General features: G+C 40.2%; 1 protein-coding gene across 2 annotated transcripts in view; it reads right to left on the bottom strand.

The window, feature by feature from the left end:
• The window catches only part of SLC35E2B (solute carrier family 35 member E2B), a 31,016-nt gene extending 10,995 nt beyond the window's left edge, over nucleotides 1-20,021 (bottom strand). The window contains exons 1-8 of one of the 2 annotated variants that reach the window (XM_067567203.1): nucleotides 15,916-16,075; nucleotides 14,965-15,102; nucleotides 11,285-11,815; nucleotides 10,555-10,690; nucleotides 9,596-9,723; nucleotides 6,936-7,056; nucleotides 3,213-3,266; nucleotides 2,360-2,432 (exon numbers count right to left, since the gene is read on the bottom strand). In XM_067567203.1, the coding sequence (XP_067423304.1) occupies nucleotides 2,360-2,432; nucleotides 3,213-3,266; nucleotides 6,936-7,056; nucleotides 9,596-9,723; nucleotides 10,555-10,690; nucleotides 11,285-11,609 (837 nt within the window). In that variant the 5' untranslated portion in view covers nucleotides 11,610-11,815; nucleotides 14,965-15,102; nucleotides 15,916-16,075. Of the gene's footprint in view, nucleotides 1-2,359; nucleotides 2,433-3,212; nucleotides 3,267-6,935; nucleotides 7,057-9,595; nucleotides 9,724-10,554; nucleotides 10,691-11,284; nucleotides 11,816-14,964; nucleotides 15,103-15,915; nucleotides 16,076-19,830 lie in introns of those variants that run through there. The other variant, XM_067567202.1, reaches the window with a different exon arrangement.
• Between the last annotated feature and the right edge of the window lie 767 nt (nucleotides 20,022-20,788).

Raw genomic sequence — 20,788 nt, 5'->3', positions numbered from 1 at the left:
ACTGTCAAGGTGACCGGTATACAGCTTCATTAGCCAAGGGAGCAAGGGGTAAGCAGGATCCCCCAGGATCACTATTGGCATTTCCACACCCCCGATGTGAATTTTTTGGTCAGGGAAGAAAGTGCCCACCTGCATCTTAGAGAACACAGCCCCGAGTTACGAAATACACGAGCATCATGCACTTTCCCAGACCACCCCACATAGATGTCTGTGAAACAACCTCTGTGATCCATAAGCCCCTGCAGGACCATGGAAAAGTACCCCTTGCAGTTTATGTACTCGGTCGCTAGATGTGCAGGCGCTAGATGTGCAGGCGCTAAGATGGGGACCACAGTTTGGGAACCCCATCGTGGCAAACCCCTCCACTATGTCCTGCACATTTCCCAAAGTCACTAGCCTTCGTAGCAGGAGTCTATTTATGGCACTGCACACTTGAGTCACGGCTATGCCCACTGTAGATTTACCGACTCCGAATTGATTCCCAACCGAGCGGTAACAGTCGGGGGTTGCCAGCTTCCATGGAGTGATGGCAACTCTCTTCTCCACCATCATAGCTTGTCTCAAGTGAGTATTCATGCGCTTTACGGATGGAGCCAGCTCCGAGCACAGTTCGAGGAAAGTTGCCTTTCACATACGAAAGTTTTGCAGCCACTGATCATCATCCCACAGCTGCATAACAATATAGTCCCACCAGTCTGTGCTTGTTTCCCAGGACCAGAACTGGCGCTCCACAGACTGCATATGACTTGTTACAGCCTGCAGCAATCGGGAATTGTTCTGCTAAATGTCTTGTAGCAGGGCAGCCTTGGTGGCATTGGTGTTGTCTGTGCTTCGGCTTCTTGCTCTATTTCTAAAATAATCGATGATAAGTCACGATGTATTTGTCACGCTCACAATTATAGTGCAGAGTTGAGCTGGCTCCAGGTCTCTGCAGCAATGGCAATCACGGGGAGTAAAAAAAATCGCACAAAAATACTTTTCCTGTTTGTTGGGGGGAGGGAGAAGAAGGAAGGAATAAAGCAGCGTTGCATCCTGAGACGATGACACTCGTCAAAACAGCCACGGTGGCTAGTTGCACCATGGGATAGCTACCCACATTGCACTGCTTTGCAATTCAAATTCAGGCTGATCAGTGTAAATGCAAGAGACCAGCACAAACAGTATAGTGTGTACACGCTGCTGCGATTTCTAAAAATCGGCTGCTGAAAGTCAAATGAAAGGAAGTCGACTTCCCACGGCAGGGTAGACATAGGCTGACTCAGGGCCTTCTTTCTGATCCAGCAAACAGAAGGACATTCTGTCCAAGAGGGGGGCCCCAAACTTTTATGGAAGAGTTGGAAGGACATTGTCCTATTAGGGCCCCATAACACTGATGCATCGTCTCCAGTAAGCTTTCAGCATAGCTACAGGAACTTTTATTGTTTTGCATATGTTTTCTCTGTAATGCTTTTGCCTTAAGGGTAAATGTGCTTTCTTAAAAGGAGCTGTGTATAAACTTGTAAGTGCTGGCAATACACAATTTGTAACTCTCAGGGAGAAGGCAAAGCACAGGGAGTGGCTTTTAAGCAGACTGGCTTGCTGGGGACTTTACAATGTGCAGCCTTAAAACCCCAGTCAGGAGGGAGAGAAGCGCTGGTTTCCATTCCAAGAGAGGTGATGGCTGAGGAGCCAGACACCTTAAGTGAGTGTCCCCAAGGGACTACAGGGGGGGAAACAGAGGTGCAGTTTCCCTGAAACGATGACTGCATTTATCTCCTCTGTTTTCATACATCTGGAATTGGAGAGGTCTACCATCTTTGCCACAGCATATCCTAATTTCACGTACTGTTAATTAAGTCAGCTTTTTTCTGCTGCATTTGGTTAGTGTTGTTTAATGGATGGAACACAGAAATGGGAGGTAGGAACCACACAGTTCTAACTCGCCTCTAACAGATTTTATCTACTATGTCTCAACTTCTTCTTCTATAATTAAGATTACAAGTGCCACGTGAAGACAAAGTGTTATTATCCAAGAAACCTGCAAACATTAGGATTTAATTTTTAAATCTTCAAATGCCTGCCCCTTTGGGTACCATCTCATCCACCTTGTCCCTTTGGAGGTATTTATTCAGACTAAATTACTTGCTCCCTAAAAATCTTGAAGCAAGCTTCTACTTTTTGGTTTATTCATCATGTCATGTCTACATGAAACTGCTGCTTAAACATACTTTCTGGATCTCTTGCTTAAACGCCACAAGTAAACAGAGGATTAAGTGCATGCCAGCATGATTTTAAGGAACAGGAAAAGTAAACAGAAAGTTAGCCATTTGCACAAATCAAACAGCAAAATTCATCTTTGTCAGAAAATGAAAATTCTTACCATGAAAAATATCCACGCTGGAATGAGCATAACAACTGCAGCAGCACTTGTGTAGAACTGAAGCTCTGGAGCACTATAAAGGGAAATCAAATAATACAAAATAAATGCTTTTAAAAGCTTTTCCTTGACTGTAACAGAAAGAAAGCTTCATTACATTTAAACAGAAATCTATGCACTGCCACTTTACATGGCCAAATAACCTTTTAAAATCAGCTAAAAGCCTTGTAGAAGACAAATTAAAAGTTTCTTATAAAGTTAACAAAGTTTGCTTTCCACATTGGCTGAGGTGTTCCTGAATTTAATAGGCAAGCTGTTTTTAAAAAACATATTCAGTTTTAAAAGATTTAGGTTTGTGGAATTGCTTGTGAACAACACAATGTGGTATTATTTAGCATTTTATATCATTTGTTTTTAAAGGCATTGTTATTGTGGATAGGCAGAATTTGCTGCAATAGCTGACTACTGATTCATACGTTCTATAGGTAAAATGTGGAATGGAAATTAAGGGCTTGTTTCTGCAAGCCTAACAATTTCAGTGGGAGTTCTATGCTGATGGAGGGCTTGCAGGTTGGGCCCTAAGGAGTTATTTTGTTATTATTCCTGAAGGAATTTCTAGTTGATCATGATTCCCACTTTCCCACTAATGCCTACAGGTATTTTGGATACAAGAGTTTTTCCTCCCTCTCCTGACACACAATCATTTAAAGTATATAGGATATACCTGTTATCAGCAAACTACAGAAAGAAGACAGAAAATTTTGTCCTGGTCCTACATGACTATAAACTAGTGGTTCCCTGATATTTCCTGGAACATTTCTGTAAGTTGTATATTTGAAATATTGTAGATACTTACGAAAACCTGTATTTGTCCCCACTGAGCAGCTTTTTGGAAAAAACATTTTGCAAACTGGGGAAATAAAATCAAAACATGTATCTATAGACACCATTTATAGTGAACAGATGAAACAGTGAACTTAATAGTAATTTTCATAAGACAGACAATGTGGTTTTCTATAAAATACTGGCTGACAATCTCGTACAACTTTAGGTTTACACTGTTTTCTTCTGACTACTTTATGCATTTGAACAGAATGATGCATTCAGAAAGAAGGCATTCACTAGAGCAGTGTAACTTCTTTTGCCATATATATCTTCAAAATGAATATCCTAATACATATTATAGAATGTTTTGATATCCTGTTTTAAATTTAAATAGTTCGCTTTAATTTCCAATTTTATAAATTGCATGCTATTCACTACCAAGTAATGAACTTTTTTTTTTTTTTTTTTTTAAATGAAAGTAAGATCAGAGAATTACAGAAGGCACTATAACACAATTACTGTATTGAACAAAATCTTCCCAGAATTATGACGCTACCACAATTCAGCAATGATGGGAGAATATTAAAATAAAATATGGTCTAATAATGGGAAAACTTTTTTCTTCTAACCAGCCAAGTCTCTGATTCATATATTACTGTCTTTGGAATATGTACAAAACATCAATTTACTCTACACCTTCCATAAAATATTGACATATTGCATGCAAAAATGCTAATTTACATTTTTACATTACCTCATTAACTTTTAACATTCAGAAGCAGTGTAATGTTCCTTTGCAGTTAACATTTTAATTGTAAACAGTTTAGACTTTACATTTTCAAATTCTTCATAGAGAATTGAACTACAATACTCTTTTTATTTTTACTGTTCAGCTATGCTCAAGGAACAGTGATAAAAATTAATACAAGTAGAGCATATCCAGCCTGTGATGATGTAGCACACTAACATGGGCATTTAGAACAAATGGGTGCATAGTTATTCAATCTTCAGACTAACCAACAACACTGCAATTTACCAAAAGCAGAAGCACCACACCTGATGTGCAGATACATAATTTTAAAAATAAAAAAGATGCACACAGCCCTCTCATGCCTGCACTTGCATCTGCCTTAAGATATGGACAGAAGTGATTTGAAATAGAGGGTAGATTATCACCGTCTTGCACCTTGTGTATTTATTTATACTTATGCTAAGTGAATATAAATGAACACGTGTGGAAAATCAGGCCTACAATCATCTTGTCTGCCTATTTTGTTATACACAGGGATATTTGGATCCCAATTAGATCTAAAAGGAAAAACTTTTAAAGGTATTGACGGGGCTGGACATAAATGCCTAATCCGAATATTCTCCAACACAGTGGCAAGAACAAGTATTCCCTGTAAACAAATCTGGGCCACAGCATTATTATTTCATAAATAAAAATTCTCAGTAATCTGTCTAGTACACTGATTATTTCTTTAATAATGCATTTAATGCAGACACACAACTGAAGAATTATGTAGATAATCTTTTGATTGTCTTCAACATATTTAAGAATCAGAAAGCTCTCAGCATGTTAATTTATGTTTTTTGTCTTGCAATCAGATATGAAAAGGCTTCCTTTATAGAGAGAAGAATGTTCTAAAAGTGCATCAAAAACTGTCATGGCTTTCTGATTACTTTGAGTTTAACTGTAGTCAATAATGATTCACCATGCTTGAAGTTTTCAGTTTTCATGTGTTATTCAATTTTGAATTCATTGTTAACCTAGCCTATTAAAATAGTATCCCAATAACCTAATTTAGAGCTCCGGAGGGGTAGCCGTGTTAGTCTGTATACAGCAAAAAACAACAAGAGTCCTGTAGCACTTTAAAGACTAACAAATTTAATTTCTGCAGGCATCAGCTTTCGTGGGCTGCAACCCACTTTGTCAGATATAAGAAATAGAAATCACAGATAGGAGGTATATGTATACATCCAAGGGTAAGGAACAACAATGGGGAAGGTAGGTATAAGCAAAGTCCATTCAGTTAGAGTAGTTGAGGCCTATTCACAACCATTGATTAGGAGTTGAGAATGTGTGAACAGTGACAATTACTTCTTGTAATGAGATAACCATTCCAAGTCCCTATTCAGGCCCAGTTTGATTGTGTCAAGTTTGCAGATGAGTTCCAGCTCTGCAGTTTCTCTTTGAAGTCTGTTTTTGAAGTTTTTTTGTAGAAGTAGGGCAACTTTCAAGTCAGCCACAGAGTGTCCTGGGAGATTGAAGTGCTCTCCGATTGGTTTATGGATGTTACCATTTTTATATCTGATTTGTGTCCATTTATCCTTTTGTGAAGTGATAGTCCGGTTTGGCCAATGTACATGGCAGAGGGGCACTGCTGGCACATGATGGCATATATTACATTAGTAGATGTGCAGGTGAATGAACTCCTTATGGTGTGGCTAGGACCTGTGATGATGTCACTAGAGTCGATGTGTGGGCAGAGCTGGCAATGGGGTTTGTTGCAGGGATAAGTTCCTGGGTTAGTGTTATTGTTGTATGGTGTACGGTTGCTGGTGAGTATTTGCTTCAGGATGGGGGGGCTGTCTGTAAGCAAGAACCAGATTGTCACTACGCAAAAGAATAAATGGACACAAATCAGACATAAAAAATGGTAACATCCATAAACCAATCGGAGAACACTTCAATCTCCCAGGACACTCTGTAGCTGACTTGAAAGTTGCCATACTTCTACAAAAAAACTTCAAAAACAGACTTCAAAGAGAAACTGCAGAGCTGGAACTCATCTGCAAACTTGACACAATCAAACTGGGTCTGAATAGGGACTTGGAATGGTTATCTCATTACAAGAAGTAATTGTCACTGTTCATACATTCTCACCTTCTAATCAATGGTTGTGAATGGGCCTTTTCTACTCTAAGTGAATGGACTTTGTCAACACTTACCCTCCCCATTGTTGTTTCTTACCCTTGGATGTATATATATACCTCCTATCTGTGATTTCTATTTCATGCATCGCACAAAGTGGGTTGCAGCCCACGAAAGCTGATGCCTGCAGAAATTAAATTTGTTAGTCTTTAAATTGCTCCCGGACTCTCGTTGTTTTTGCTAATTTAGAATGCTTCAATTATCTTATTAGCAACATAAAAAAATACATATCTGCTCAAACTTAACTTTGGAGTTGCTAGTGCTCTTCCATAATATATTAATTGCAACATACTTATACTTTAGTGATTTTATGCATTTGGCAATTCTTCCATAACATGTTCATATACTTTATACAAAAACATAAGCAACTCATTATGTTTGCCATTTGAATTCACCAGCAACAAGAACCTGCAGTTGATTTGCTTTGTCCCACCCTCCACCTGGTAGTTAAAAGAAAAAGCTACCACAGGCTACAATCCAGGACACCACTAGCCATAAATGACAAAATGGTTGTATACTGGTACCCCCAGTAAATAGCCTTTGTCAAGAGTCATGAATAGAGATAATTCAACTGTACATGATTTTATAGCATAGGAGAGTTGTTCTATTCTTTATCCACTGTGTGCTGACAGGTATGGCATTCTCACCTCTAAGAGCAGTACATTTTCTATTAAGAAATAATTATCTGAATATCAAGAATTAAAATAGAGCATGGGAAACATCAGCTTAACTGTACAGCCTGGGACAAGATATGGCATAGTTTACAAATAAACTAACAATTCCTTCTCTTCCCCACATGCAACCTTCATCAGGCCTCACCAGTCCATGATGTTAGTAGACAAAGCTGCTGAGAAACCCAGAATGTTGAAACTGATTTCAGTTGCTGTACATAGAGCTAATCCTCCCATGACAGGAATGAGAGACAGATTCACCAACAATCCTGTAAGGGAAAAAATAAAAGATTTAAAAACAGGCGTTAAACCAGAGCTGTGTGAGTAATGGATTTTTCTGTTTACTAGCAGTTCCAAATAAAAAAAAAAAAAAAAATTTTTGCATCAACACAAAACCAAATTTTTTTGGAATTTCAGCAAAACAAAAAAGTTGAAAAATAATTTGTTTCAGATTGAACAAAACATTTTGTTCTATGCAAAACTCTGTTTCTATTTTGAATGTTTAATGTTTTTGCATCTTTTAAAATAAAATTGAAGGTAATTTCAAAATGAAAAGAAGTTTAAACTCAAAAACTTAGAACGTTTCATTTAAAAAATGTCAAATTTTATCAAATATTATCATAGCTGTGTTCAGCCCAAGATATTAGCAAGACAAGGGGGGTGAGGTAATATCTTTTAGTGGACCATCTTCTGTTGGTGAGAGACACAAGCTTTCGAGCTTACTCAAAGCTCTGCTTCAGGTCTGGTTTTTCCTGAAGAAGAGTTCTGCATAAGCTCGAAAGCTTGTCTGTCTCACCAACAGAAGATGGTCCAATAAAAGATATTACTATGACACACTGTACCTCAAAATAACACCCTGTACCCCCATATACACCACTCTTATATGGTTATGATATATTTTATACAAAATATTCTTTGTGAGGTATCACTGGAAAAGTTATAATTTGTTGAACATTACTGTCCTGTTGAAATGTATGTATCATCATTGCATATGAAGTTATGAGATTTTGCTATATATGTTTGCTACTGAAACGTGTTGTGAGTCTGGGAAAAGCCCACAGACCAGCTCCTTAGAAATAACAAAGGAACTGTGGACACAAACTTTACGTCAAGCCTCACAAACACAAAAGATGTAAGCAAGAATTTGCAATTCATATAGGGAATGAATGCAAGGCAAGTAGACAGTGGGGCTGCCTAACCCCATGACACAGAAAGGATTTTTTTTCCAGCACCTGGAGGAGAGTACAAAATAAGGGACAGTGACATCGTCAGGCAACTTCTCCTCCCTCACCTATACTGAAGACAAACATTTGAACTGGGGGAGTGGTCCCAACTGGAAGAGCTTTCCAGTTAGGACAGACTATTGTAGGCTTTTGGATAAGAAAAACCTAATCGCTTCAAATTTGACGTAGCTTGATAAAGTTTAGAAATTAGACTGCAATTTTCTTTTCTTTTTTCTTTTTGTAACCAATTCTGATCTTCTATGCTTATACCACTTATTACTTAAAAGCTATTTTTCTGTAGTTAACTTATTTAATGTTTTATCTAAGACTGTTTTTGACTGAAGTTTGGAGAATCTACTCAGATTACAAAGGCTGGTGCACATTCATACCCTTTGATAGAAGGACGAACTAATTAATGAGCTTACTCTATTCAAGAGGATTTTGAGCAGTGTAAGACAAACATTTCTGGGGTACAAGGCTGGGACTAGAGATGTGTGGGTGTCACCCGGTAGGTAATTCAAGAGTGGTTGGGCATACTCTGGAATATGTCTGGGAGTGACTTGCATGCTATAGGCTGGGGTGAGTGGTCAGAGTCCAACAATCCAGATTGTACAAATTACCTCACTTACCTTGTGTCTCTAAAATTAATAATTGTGACTTTGAGAATATTTTTTCTGAAGACAAACAATTCAGCTAACCAGAAAGGAATTCGTGAAGTGTTTCAGTGTTGCTGAATCTGTATTTTTCACTGAAAAAAGTTCTGGCCAAAAAATTTAATCCATCTCTACTTTAGACTACTAAACTTCCTAAACTACATGCATCAGATAATATATATTTAGAAAAAGTTAATGAGTTCCTTCTTAACTTATTTAGTAACAATTTCTCTCATTTCAAAGTTTCAGTCAAAGGAGATTTCAGACAAGCTGTTGACCTGTACTTAAAGATATTATAGGTGTACTGACTGACCAGCACATCTGCCCTGCAGAGGAAAATTAAAATTGACCTTCTCCAGCCTTGGTTTTCTTGTTAATGTCACCAAATGGCAGAACAAATTGATATTTTCCCACCAGCTCTGGAACTGTGCTAATCCTCCTTTCTCTGGCTTAATTCAGTCCTCTCCCCCTCTGACTTCACATCAGGAAAAATGCACATTGCTGACGATGGGAAGGTCCCCCAAAGTGAAGAGTAGGATTCAACTGCAATTCAGTGGTGATTATGAAAAAGCATGTAAGAGGTCAGTTTTATTTTTTAACTTCAGGCTGGACACAGTGAAGATACTGAAGGTTTTTAAAATGCTTGTCAGATCAGCAGCTTTCCACAAGGGAAGAACATATACATAAACTTTGTTTTTTTAAAAAGTATTTAAAAAAATTCTAACATCATTTTCGTGTCAGAAAGACAATTTTCCAACCAACACTGTCCTTCAACAAATTACTTTTAAAAAGTTCCTTGCCTGATCAATTAACAGTCTAGATTCTGTTCAATAAGGACAAGTTTTCCCACTGCATTAATCACTAAACAACTCTGATGGAATCTCTTTATCAATTGTCTAATAGCCCACATTACATTCCAACAAACTACTTACCAGTGTATTCCCCTAAAATCATCCGGGACATAATGACAGTAAAAATAGGTGCAGAGCTTTTAACTGTTTCAGCAAATGAAACAGCCACATTTTTCAAGCTTACTAGACCTAAAACCACTGTCGCAAACCTGAAAGAGACACACACAAAGTCAAGCATATTTTAGTTTTAGATGTTTAACAAACATAATTCTGTTACTGTGCCACAATTTTTAAACATATACATTTGTGGTATAGTAACTAAATTATGCATACTACATTTAGCTTCCTATTTCATCAGAATTAAAGGTAACTTCCCTTCAGTTTCCTTTTAAATCATAAAACACAACAGTGCTGAAAAACTCTGTTCAATATAATGGCTCCCAGTTTTGTAAAAAACCAGTTCAGACTTGCAGTGAAGATGAGCCCAAATCACGTTTTAATAGTCTCTCATCAGACATGATTTACAGTCTTGCTCTGTCCAAGGCTATAGCAAATACTTTCTTTTAAAGGTGTAAGTTTAAAAACAACATGTAATTTTATAAATATTTTAAATCACTTCTGATACAAATTGCTGGGAATGGATAATAGAAGGACACAGCAACCCCACAATATATACTAATATGCAAAACAACTGGTAGTCTTGAATGAGAACAAAATATTAGTTTTAAAGAGAAGAGAGACAACACATCACTAAAAGAAAACTTTAAGGAGAGAGAGAGATATGTTTTGAGATGGGATTAAAACCAATGGAGTGCAAAGAAAGTTTTAAAGACTTGCTGTCAGAAGAAAAGAGGTGTTTAGAAACAGCAACTGAAGGAGGATCATTGTGAGATTTTTGAGAATATGAATGGTTTGTATGAACAATGCTCCCTGCCCTTGCCAAGAAGGAAGGAATAAGAGACATGAAAGTGGGTCTCCCGATAGGCACTACACACTATTACCACTTTTACTGCCCCCCTTGGAAACATTCAACCATTTACCTCATTAGTCCAACAAACAGCATTGTCATGATGAAATTGGGTGGGTAAGAGATGCGTGTTTTGTGCTGGTACAAACAGCATGGAACAAACATTTTTATACAGCCAATGAAGGTGGTTGAAAGCATCTGAACAGCACCTAAGGAAAGATGAGAAACCAAGTCAGGATTAACTGTGTGCATACAAAAATTAGTTCAGTTACCATACCCCTTTACTCCTTAAAAACCAGGTATATTAACAACTAATATACATGGTCATATGAAGATCAAAACTTTGCAATTCAGTGAGACCTTAGACACATGTAAGTCTCTAGAGATGATAAAAATAGAAACAATTTATTTAAAATTAGACTTTGAATAAAAAAAAGCCACTTTTCCACCCAATAGACTACAAATTTTCAATATATACAAAAATTATATAGCACTTATCTTTAAAGTGCTTTACAAACATTACCTTACAATTAATCTTCATAGAAGCCCTATGAAATAGATTTTATCCCATCTTACAGAGTGGGAAATCGAGGCACAGAGCATTAGCAGATTCACTAAAAGCCAGAGGGAGTCCATGTCAAGGCCAAAATTACAACTCAAGTGTTCCTAGCTCCCATTCTTGTAATTAGACCACTTGACCATGGTGCTCTCACTCCAAACAAACCACTCATCAGTCTATGACACAGAATCTGACACTCAAATATTTCATTGGAACTGAGGCTTATAATGAAAGTCATCATTACCTAGCATGCTGGGTTCTCCTTCCAGCAGTGAAAGAATGTATTTGTTAAGAAAAAGGGTACAAAAGCTAAAGAAAAACCACAAAGTGAGGTAGGTGAGAGCATGAGAATTACAGATGCCCAAGTCCGACTCAATGACTGTAGTCTCGGTGATAGTTATTTTCAGTACATTTTCCTCTGGTACACTGTCACTCCTGGCAATTACAAATTTCTCACTCCGGTTAGCAAAGAGGGGGCCCAACTGAAATATCGATTTCCCCTTTGACTTCTCCTCAAGGACAGGAGGATCAAGGTCCTCCAGAATTTGAGTTTTTGCTACAGATGACATGTTGATGTCAAGAGACTACTGTTTGGTGTTAATATAAAGCAACATTGGCTTAGTACAGAACTGCACAGTGAAGAGACAAAAATAATGTCATGTAATTAATTTTTTGGCTCAAATGGTCCATAAAAGTTTATTTGGTCCTCCAGACAACATCTTGTTTAGAAATAAACTTCAGATGCTTCCTTCCAGTGGTCAATTGCATTTTCTGCCTGAAGATTTAAAAAAAAAAAAAGGAAAGAGTTCATAGCTGTCTGAGTACAATTTCATTTTCTGAATATTTCACATCACAGAAATGCCATGTTTCCTCTGCAGCTTTTGAAGAGGATAAAGATTTGTATTTGTTGCATTTTTTTAAAATTGATTTTTCCCTGCAAACATGATCAGAATACCAAGTCCTAGAAGAAAAATTTGTCTGAACATAGCTTTCGAAGTGGCAAAATGGACCCCAAAGATCTGTTTTCCCTCTCCATCGAAATATATTAAATGAATACCTTCACTTTCAATTACAGAGTCTATTCTTATTACACATGCTGTTCTACATTCTGCTTATTCATCAATTCATAGATTCCAAGATCAGAAAGGACCACTGTGATCATCTAGTCAGACCTCCTGTAGAACACAGGCCATAGAGGTTCCCCAAAATAATTCCTAGAGCAGCTGTTTTAGAAAAACACGCAATCTTGATAACCAACTGGTGGAAAAATCTCTGTATAAGAGTCATTCAATTCTTTACAACTCAGTTATAGGCAACAGTGTGTGTACCATCGGTACTATTCTCTTACAAGTTACACAAAATCTGGTGAACCACAGAAGAATTTAGTGAGTAAAAAAACAGGGAACAATACTCTAGTGAGTAAAAAAACAGGGAACAATACTCTATGCCAGTGTTTCCCAAACTTTTTGGCTTGCTGTGAGAATTATATATATATATATGTAGTAAATGAAACAATGAATTCACACTACTGTAGCTCTTTTGGGTAATGTTGATCACTAATTTGGCTCAAGAATCACTGAGGTCTGAGCATCACTGATTTAGAATATCATTGGCTCTGAAGACACTCACTAAATGGGCAAGTTTATCAACTGACTGAAGAGTTAAAAATACCACTATCTGGTGGCAGGTTAACCATGGACATCTTGGCAACAATGTCTGAGGTCGTTATACAACAGTGCATCTGAACAATGACAGCACAGCAAACACTACACAGCATGTACAAAACACACAGGAGTTAGCAAGAGCTAATGGACCTGCACTGGCTTTATGGAAAAATATTTATTCAGTAAATTGGCAAAATATAAATTTGTTTTCTTCACTGTTTTTAAACCAGACTTGACATGGGCATTACAAAATCTTTGATAAATGAGACTGAAAAGTTAATAAAAAGTTTCATTGTATAACAGCTTCTGTATTCCCACTGAACTTCAACTATTTTGTGTTGAAAGTTTCTACTCCTCAGATATTAGTTGTATTCTATGGCAAACTAGCAAAATGGATCTCCTGCTCCTGACCCCATGCCATTTTCCTCTAGCAGTAGAAGAATCACCATTGTTATGAAGAGATGTACTAGGGTACTAGCTCTTCCTATCCTGACTTCAATACATCATATACTCATGTTGATCTGAAAATGCTTCTATGGTGGTTAATTCCACCTATCAGCTAAATATATTCAGTATTCTTTTTTTAAAGGACAAATTGCTTAAGAATGCAGTACAAATTTTCAGCAAACTCCTTTCTTCTCTAAACCTGATACCTGAAAGCACAGTAAATTAGTAATACTGAAAGCTCCCTTGGCCTTTGATCCAATTAGTGGCCTTGATTACCCCACACATACCCTCAAATGTTCATGTGGAACAAGGCCATGAAATTGTAGGACCTCATGATTTCAGGATGACTAATTTCTGCAGCTGTTAAGGGACCCGGAACGGCAAACATTTAACGTTTCCCTGAGGAAAACAGAACATTTTCTTCTGTTGTATAATGATAGATTTAGGCTTGGTACAGATCTATCTATCTCAGGTACTTATAAATTACTCCACTACCACAATATCCAAGCACCTAAGAATCTGATAAGTTGGCCTGCCCAGAGCAAATGAATGGTAGAAATCCCACAGAAAAATGCGTCTAGTTCTAAAGCTCACTAGCAGGAATACAGTTCTTATCAGCTACATTCATTATCTGCTAATTACAAATTGATTAAGAATAGCCTCAATTTTCCAAAGTTTCATGGGGACAGCTAAAATCGTCGGGAAAAATAAGATAGTCATAAAAATCAGGGAAAGCGGTTTGACTGATCAGCAAGCTTTGAAATATCTGCAATCCTGGTTCCTCCTGTCTCAACTACAGTGAGGAGGCAGTCAGTCAACCAGCTTCCCAAAGCACCCTTCAGCATAATGAAAGACACAGTGATCCAGGACCGGGGGAACCTACAACAGTGTCTCTGAGGAGAAGCTCATGAAATGCTAGAGGTGGGAATGGGAGGTAAGCTGCTTTAACTGATAACTGGTTCTCAGTAAATCTGTGTTTTATTGTACCTGTCCATGAGCTTTGAGAAGCATGTCAACCTCTATATCCTTCCTTATAGAACTCCCTTGATTAAATTTACATTGTACACTGCTGAATTGGTACAGAATAGGAGCTTATATTTCTAGAGTCACTTATATCAACGAACCATAATGTAATGAAAATTTAGTTCCAATACTAGTCGCATTGACTTAAAAATAATTAATTCCATTGAACATAATTACAAATGTGGAAGTGTTCATAGAATTGGACCCTAAATATATTTACAACATGATAACCAGGAAAACATGTACGGGAAACAACATTAATGCCAAGGTGAACAAGCCAAAATAGACTATAGTAGCTGCTAGCCAAGAAAGATATTAAATGTCATAAAATATTTATCTTTAACAGTCATAGCCATTTAATTTACAGCAGAGTTGGACTGAGTCTTCTGTCTTAACATCAGTACTCTGTTTATTGAACTGTTAATGAAGATAGGGAATCCAAGATGAGTTTTGCCACATAACTCTGCCCTCCCTTCAAGAACATGGTTTTCAAGAAAAGAAAAAAGAAAAAAAAGGTACAAGAACACAACGTCTTCCTAGGGCAATATGCTCATCTCTGATCAGGGAAGAATTCACTTGTTGAATTCCTACTATTGCATAATAGAGCTATTTTCATACTAATGGAATATTTTTAAATATAAGTCCATGGAATAAAAGAGAATGATGCAGAGTGGGGGAAAACAATGTGCCAGTTACTCACTATAAAGCAATTATACTGTAGAAATACTCAGTTATTTCTGCACAAGCGTTACATTTGCAGGGTATTAAAAATACACTAAAAATTCCTCACTCTCTGGCCTGGAAAGTGGGCTTCAACTGTCTTCAGAGCAATCCACTACCTGGAGATTTAGGACAATACTGGCAAACTTCAGGAAGGACCCTCCATCTCTGGAAAACTTGATGGGATATTACAATGTTGTTCTGATTCCTGTTCCAGTACAAGAATTAAGACTTCACAGTCTAAAACTATTCAAGAAATAAAACTACAAACTGTAAAAATAAAAATTATCTACAATGAAATGTAACACCACACAATAAGCAAGGACAGGAAGTGAAGAAACTGAAACTGCGGTGGAAAATTTGGTTCGTGGAACGTAATTACACGAGTTGGAATTTAGCCAAGTCACTGGGGTTCTTTAGTGACAAATGGTCAAGAAATATCAAGATGACAGCAGTTTTAGCAGCACTGTGTCCCCCGTTTCCAGTCTAGGGTTTTTGTTCAGTAATGAAACAAAGAGAAGACTGCTACCTACTGAATCAGATTTACTATTCTCTATAGCCCCTGGGACACCTTGGGAATATTGCATCAGACCAATGACTTGGCCATACCCTTCTGAAATATGAAAGGATCACAAAACATAAGTTGGCTTGGCTTTGCCCCTTGGTCACAGATGGAGTGTGGCTCCCTCGCCTCTGTAGAATCCTGCTGAAATATTCATAATTTGCATAGACATTAGAAAGCAGCCACGCTTTTTTTTTTTCATTTGGATAGAAACATTGTGCCTGGTTTCCTACTCAGACAAAATACCCTGAATATTTAAAATGAAAGTGCCAATACAACCTTCAGATAGTGCCACTAGTGCTATAGCAATGAGGGCAATGAAATATCATGAGGTTCCCAACCCCAGCATCATTTTTATATAATTTTTAACAGCATAACATTTAGTAAAAGTTAACGCTCTAGCAATGGAAAGATTTTAAGAGAAAACAAACATCTCTCCCTCCCCCCCAAATTACTGACCTGCCACCTTAAATCAACTGGAAAGTCTTAAATTGGCTGAAAGAGTTACCCATCTGGGATTAATTCGGTTGTCCTCCCCTGATACCAACAGTCGCAATGTTTACAGATAGATGAAAACGTGGCAGCGGTTGGGAGACTGTGCTGGATTACACACAGAAATTGAATCTTCTGTCTCACAACAAGAAGCAGCATGCAGTGTACTTTATGGTGCTGCCCTAGTCCTCCCCCAACACTAAAAGTGAATAAAAATATGGCATGCTACATTAAAAATGAGAAAATTAATATACAATAAAAGCTTTAAGTGACTGGACTGTAAAAGAAGGAACTCGATAACAATCCAGACATTGCTATCTCTTCATTAGGCATGAAAACACCACATTTGAGAGGTTATTTGAAGGATATCCTGCATTCATAGACTTATAGGGTATATTATACTGCAGAAAAACACTCATGGCAATGAGTCTCAGATGCCAGGTCAACTGATTTGGACTCATGGATATCGCTCTATGGGTCTGAAAATAGCAGTGTAGATGTTCCCACTGGGACTTGAGTTTGGGCTCTGAGACCTTCCCGCCCTTCGCTGGGTTCCAGAGCCTGGGCACACACCCAAGCCTGAAGGTCTACACTTCTCTTTTTAGCCCCATAGCATAAGCCCCACAAGCCTGAGTCAGTCCTTTTTCATTTCAAAACACCAGAGAAAGATGGTTGCAAACTATTTAACACAGTGAATAAGGCTAATCTACTGGGAAAGACAAATCCCAGTCCCCTTCTCCAGCCAAGCATAGCTCCCTCCAGACAACAGCTCTGTATGCACACCTCTCATTTCACTCTAGTATCCATATGGGTCACTTAAACATTGACTAGAGTGACAAACATGCACAAAATATAATTCCAAACATTTAAAAACATGTTAATTGCATTTCATTATACAGAGATCACAACACAAGATACTTATGGACAAGTATTTAAGATGTGGCTGCAAAGCAGTGACTGCATAACAGTCGCTTTGGAGAAGTGTCAGCATTTGAGCACTAAGAGCATTATTTAAGTTGTTTGATTCTTCATTGTACCCAATAGGTGAAGCATCTAAAACAAACATAACATGAATCAGTGAGAGAATATTCAGCCCTAACTACCACCCCTCTCCCACCTAATGTCACCAGACAGGTTTTATGTTAAAACAGCATTTGGAACCAGTGTGAGACATAAGCTTCTCTGCAATCACAACAGCTTTGCCAATGCATCTTAATCCCAATGCTACCATTCCATGACACCATTCTACTGACACTCTGGGCTTGTCTACACTTGAAATGCAACAGTGGCACAGCTGCGCCAACATAGTACTTCAGTGTAGACACTATCAATGCCGGCTGGAGGGGTTCTCCCTTTGGCGTAGGAAATCCACCTCCCTGAGAGATGGTACTTAAGTTGACAGAAACATTCTTCCAAAGGCCTAAACATTGTGTACATCAAGGATTAGGTTGGTTTAACTATGCAGCTCAGGAATGTAGATTTTTCACACCCCTGAGCCATGTAGCTGGGTCAACCTAACTTTTTAGTGTAGACCAGGCCTAAAATCTGCTCGTGCACCTCAATCTTGGAGAACCCTTACTATTCCAGTTCCAGGGAACACCATATAGCTCAGCAAATGCATCTGAGTCAATCCTGACCTGTAATCCATTGCAAGGCCTCTCTGGAGAAAAATTAACCACAATAAATCATACAGCAGCTTTGCAAAGTAGGCATGTATCTCCTGAGCACTAGACTGAACTGATCAAACAAATAAATACATTGTAGTTTTAAAAAAAGTAATATTTTCACTCATGACCTACTCCAGGCTTTGAACCTTCATCTCCAGAAATGAGAAGATGGTGTATTAATCCAGTGTTTCTCAACCTTTTAAGTAGCAAGTACCCCCTAACTTCTGAACATTTTAATAAGTATTCCAACACTCCATTTTCTACAGGATTTTATATTTACAGACTAATGTGAGCCATATGTTGGAAGAAGGGCTGAGTATATAAGGCTGTGATATGACAGATGTCAGATCTAGTGTGGGTAGGATTACCACTTTTACACCATGAGTGTGCAACTCAAGTATATACCTGGGCTAGAGGTGATGCTGGCCAAAGCGAGGAGGCTTTGAGCAGCATGCCAATGCTGGGGAATATAAAGCGCCGTGCCAAATTTTATGCCATAGATTTGAGAGGAGGAAGAGGTGAGAGAGACAGGGAAGGAAGGCGAGAGAGAGAGGAAAAGAGGGTAACTGGTGAAATCTGGGGCTGTCATAGTTGTCAATTTCACTGCTCACTTAGAGCGGTGAAATTGACAAGTTTTCTGGGCACTGGACTTTGAGCCAGGGAGAGGGACTGCCACCTGGGCAAGTTGCAGGCAGCTGCGGCCTGGATGCCAGCCCAGGAGGTGGGCGACTGCCACCCAATCCAAGCTAGGGCAGAGGAGGCTTCCATGCCAGCTGGGACCCAGGGATGTGGGCAGGTGGCTGCTGCCCGTCTTCAAGCCGGGACGCTGGAGGCTGTCCCTCAGCTTGGAACCGGGGCGTGCGTGGCTGCCACCCAGCCGTGAGGCCAGCTTGCGAGACGCAGGAGGCTGCCACCAGGCTCCCACCTCAGAGCTGGGACCCAGTGGGAAGTGGGGGGCTGCTGCCTGCCTCCCCCAGAAGCTAGCAGCTGCCGTCTGCTTCCCAGCTTTCCCAGAAGTCGACAGCTGCCACCCACCTTCCCTTCACTCTGTTTTTCCCCAGGTACCCCCTGCCTATGTCTTGCATACCCCCAGGGATACGCACACCACAGATTGAGAAACTATGTATTAATCCAATGCATCAAACAGCCTCCAAAGCGGAAACATTAAGGATTCTAAGGCATATAAATAAGAGCTGTATTTCTGACACCATATCTGGAAGAGTCGACCCTGAACAAAAGTGTCAGGTAATGCAGTACACACATACCATGACACGTTCCTCACATCTGCATTTTCTGGACTGCAACAAGCTCATCCATACAGGCAGAACCTGTATGCACATGCACTCATGTGGAGCCCTGGGTTTAAATATTTACCTTAAAATGATACCACATCCTAGTAGCTGAAGTCCTGATAGCACCATGTAAGGAACTATGCAGGAGGGAAAAAGGGAATATGCAACAGACCGCCTAGGAATGTGCATTTATTTTCAAAACCCTTTTTTGTTGCTAGATCACCACTGGTTATGCTATGAAATAAGCCTTCCTTGTTTCAACATCTGCAAAATATCAGCCATAAAAGTGTTTTTAGTTATTTTACTTCAGAGGTCAGGAGATTCAACTCACTCAAAATTACTGTCTCAAGGAGAGAGGCAATACAGTGGCAGCAGCTCATAGTCAAAAAAGCCCAAGTCAGCGCCTACATCCACATATCCCAACTCATTTTACAAAGCAATGCAGGTGACATTATCCCCATTTTACTGGAAGGGAAACGGAGTCACAGACTCGCCTAAAGTCACACTCAGTTTGCAACAGAGCCAGGATTAGAGCCAAATCCCTGACTCCCGGTCCAGGGAACCCCCAGATCATGTATGTCAATGTGATACTGCACTTGCCCTCCTACCCCCCAGCACAGATCTCTTCCCCGCCCCCACAAATAAACCGCCTGCCTCTCCTCCAGCAGAGACTCCCCCCGAATAAACGGCCTACCCCTTCCGCAGCAAAGACTCCCAATAAACCGCCTGCCCCTCCCCCAACAGACTCCCCAATAAACCGCCTGCCCCTCCCCCAACAGACTCCCCAATAAACCGCCTGCCCCTCCCCCAACAGACTCCCCCAATAAACCGCCTGCCCCTCCCCCTGCAGAGACACCCCCCAATGAACCGCCTGCCCCTCCCCCTGCAGAGACACCCCCCAATGAACCGCCCGCCCGGCCTGCCTCTCTCGCCGGATCTCAGCCCGGACCATCCCCGCCGCTGCCGCCACCTGCCGCAGTCCCGGCCCGAACCATCCCGCCGCTCGGGGCTGCTGAGGGGAGGAGGCACAACACGAGTCGGCTCGGCTCCTCCAGCCCAGGCCCACCAAAGCTCTTAGCTCTGGCCCCGCCCGCTGCCGGCAGGGCCAACAGGCCTCCGCCGCGGAGACTAGTTGGGAGCAGGGCAGGCCAGTAACGTACGCCCCACCCCGCTCCCCGGGAAGGCCGAGCTGCCTCCTCCCCCCAGCAGGGGCCCTGAGCTCCGCACACCCCCAGGAGGGGTAACATCACCCCCATCGCTGCGGGGCCTAAGCCCTTCATACTCCCCCCCGGTAACTCCCCAATCAGGTGTAGGGGCTGAGCCCCACATACCCCACAGGAAGATTAAACCCCATCCTGAAGGTGGGGCTGAGCCATGCATACACTGATAGAAGGGTAACCCCCCCCAAATCCTTGGAGGGACCTGAGTACCCTTTGCTCCCCTCCCGCATCTGGAGAGAGGCCCTGGGAGAGGGTGCAGTAACACCTTCCCCAAAGACATGGTCCCCTTACCACCCCGCCTCCCCCCAGTCTCCCCAAAGAGAAGCAAGGAGCAATTTTCTGATAGAGAGCAGAATGCTTTCCAAGAGACAGTCCCCATCCCAGGGATGGGGAACCCTAGGTGGTGTGTGGTAGGTTGAGGGGAGACAGAGCTCCTAATGGGAGAAGCAAAGAAACACTAGGAACGTATCCTGTTTAGGGGTGCTGAGGTTGCCACCATTTAGACATGTTGCCCTTCAAGAGGGGGCACTGTCCCCAGGGCTGTTTTAAGACCTTTGTAGGCCCTAGGCACACTTGCCTTCATGGGTCCCCTGACCGAAATAACCAATTTGATTTTAAGCTATTAATAAATAGTTTTTTTAATTAAAAATTATATATACAA

This window comes from Emydura macquarii, unplaced genomic scaffold, assembly GCF_026122565.2.
Source record: "Emydura macquarii macquarii isolate MOO-44397 ecotype Brisbane River unplaced genomic scaffold, CSIRO-AGI_Emac_v2 contig_2768, whole genome shotgun sequence".
Classification (NCBI taxonomy): domain Eukaryota; kingdom Metazoa; phylum Chordata; order Testudines; family Chelidae; genus Emydura; species Emydura macquarii.
The sequence above is the reverse complement of the archived record's forward strand: the minus strand, read 5'-3'. Positions and strand labels throughout refer to the sequence as shown.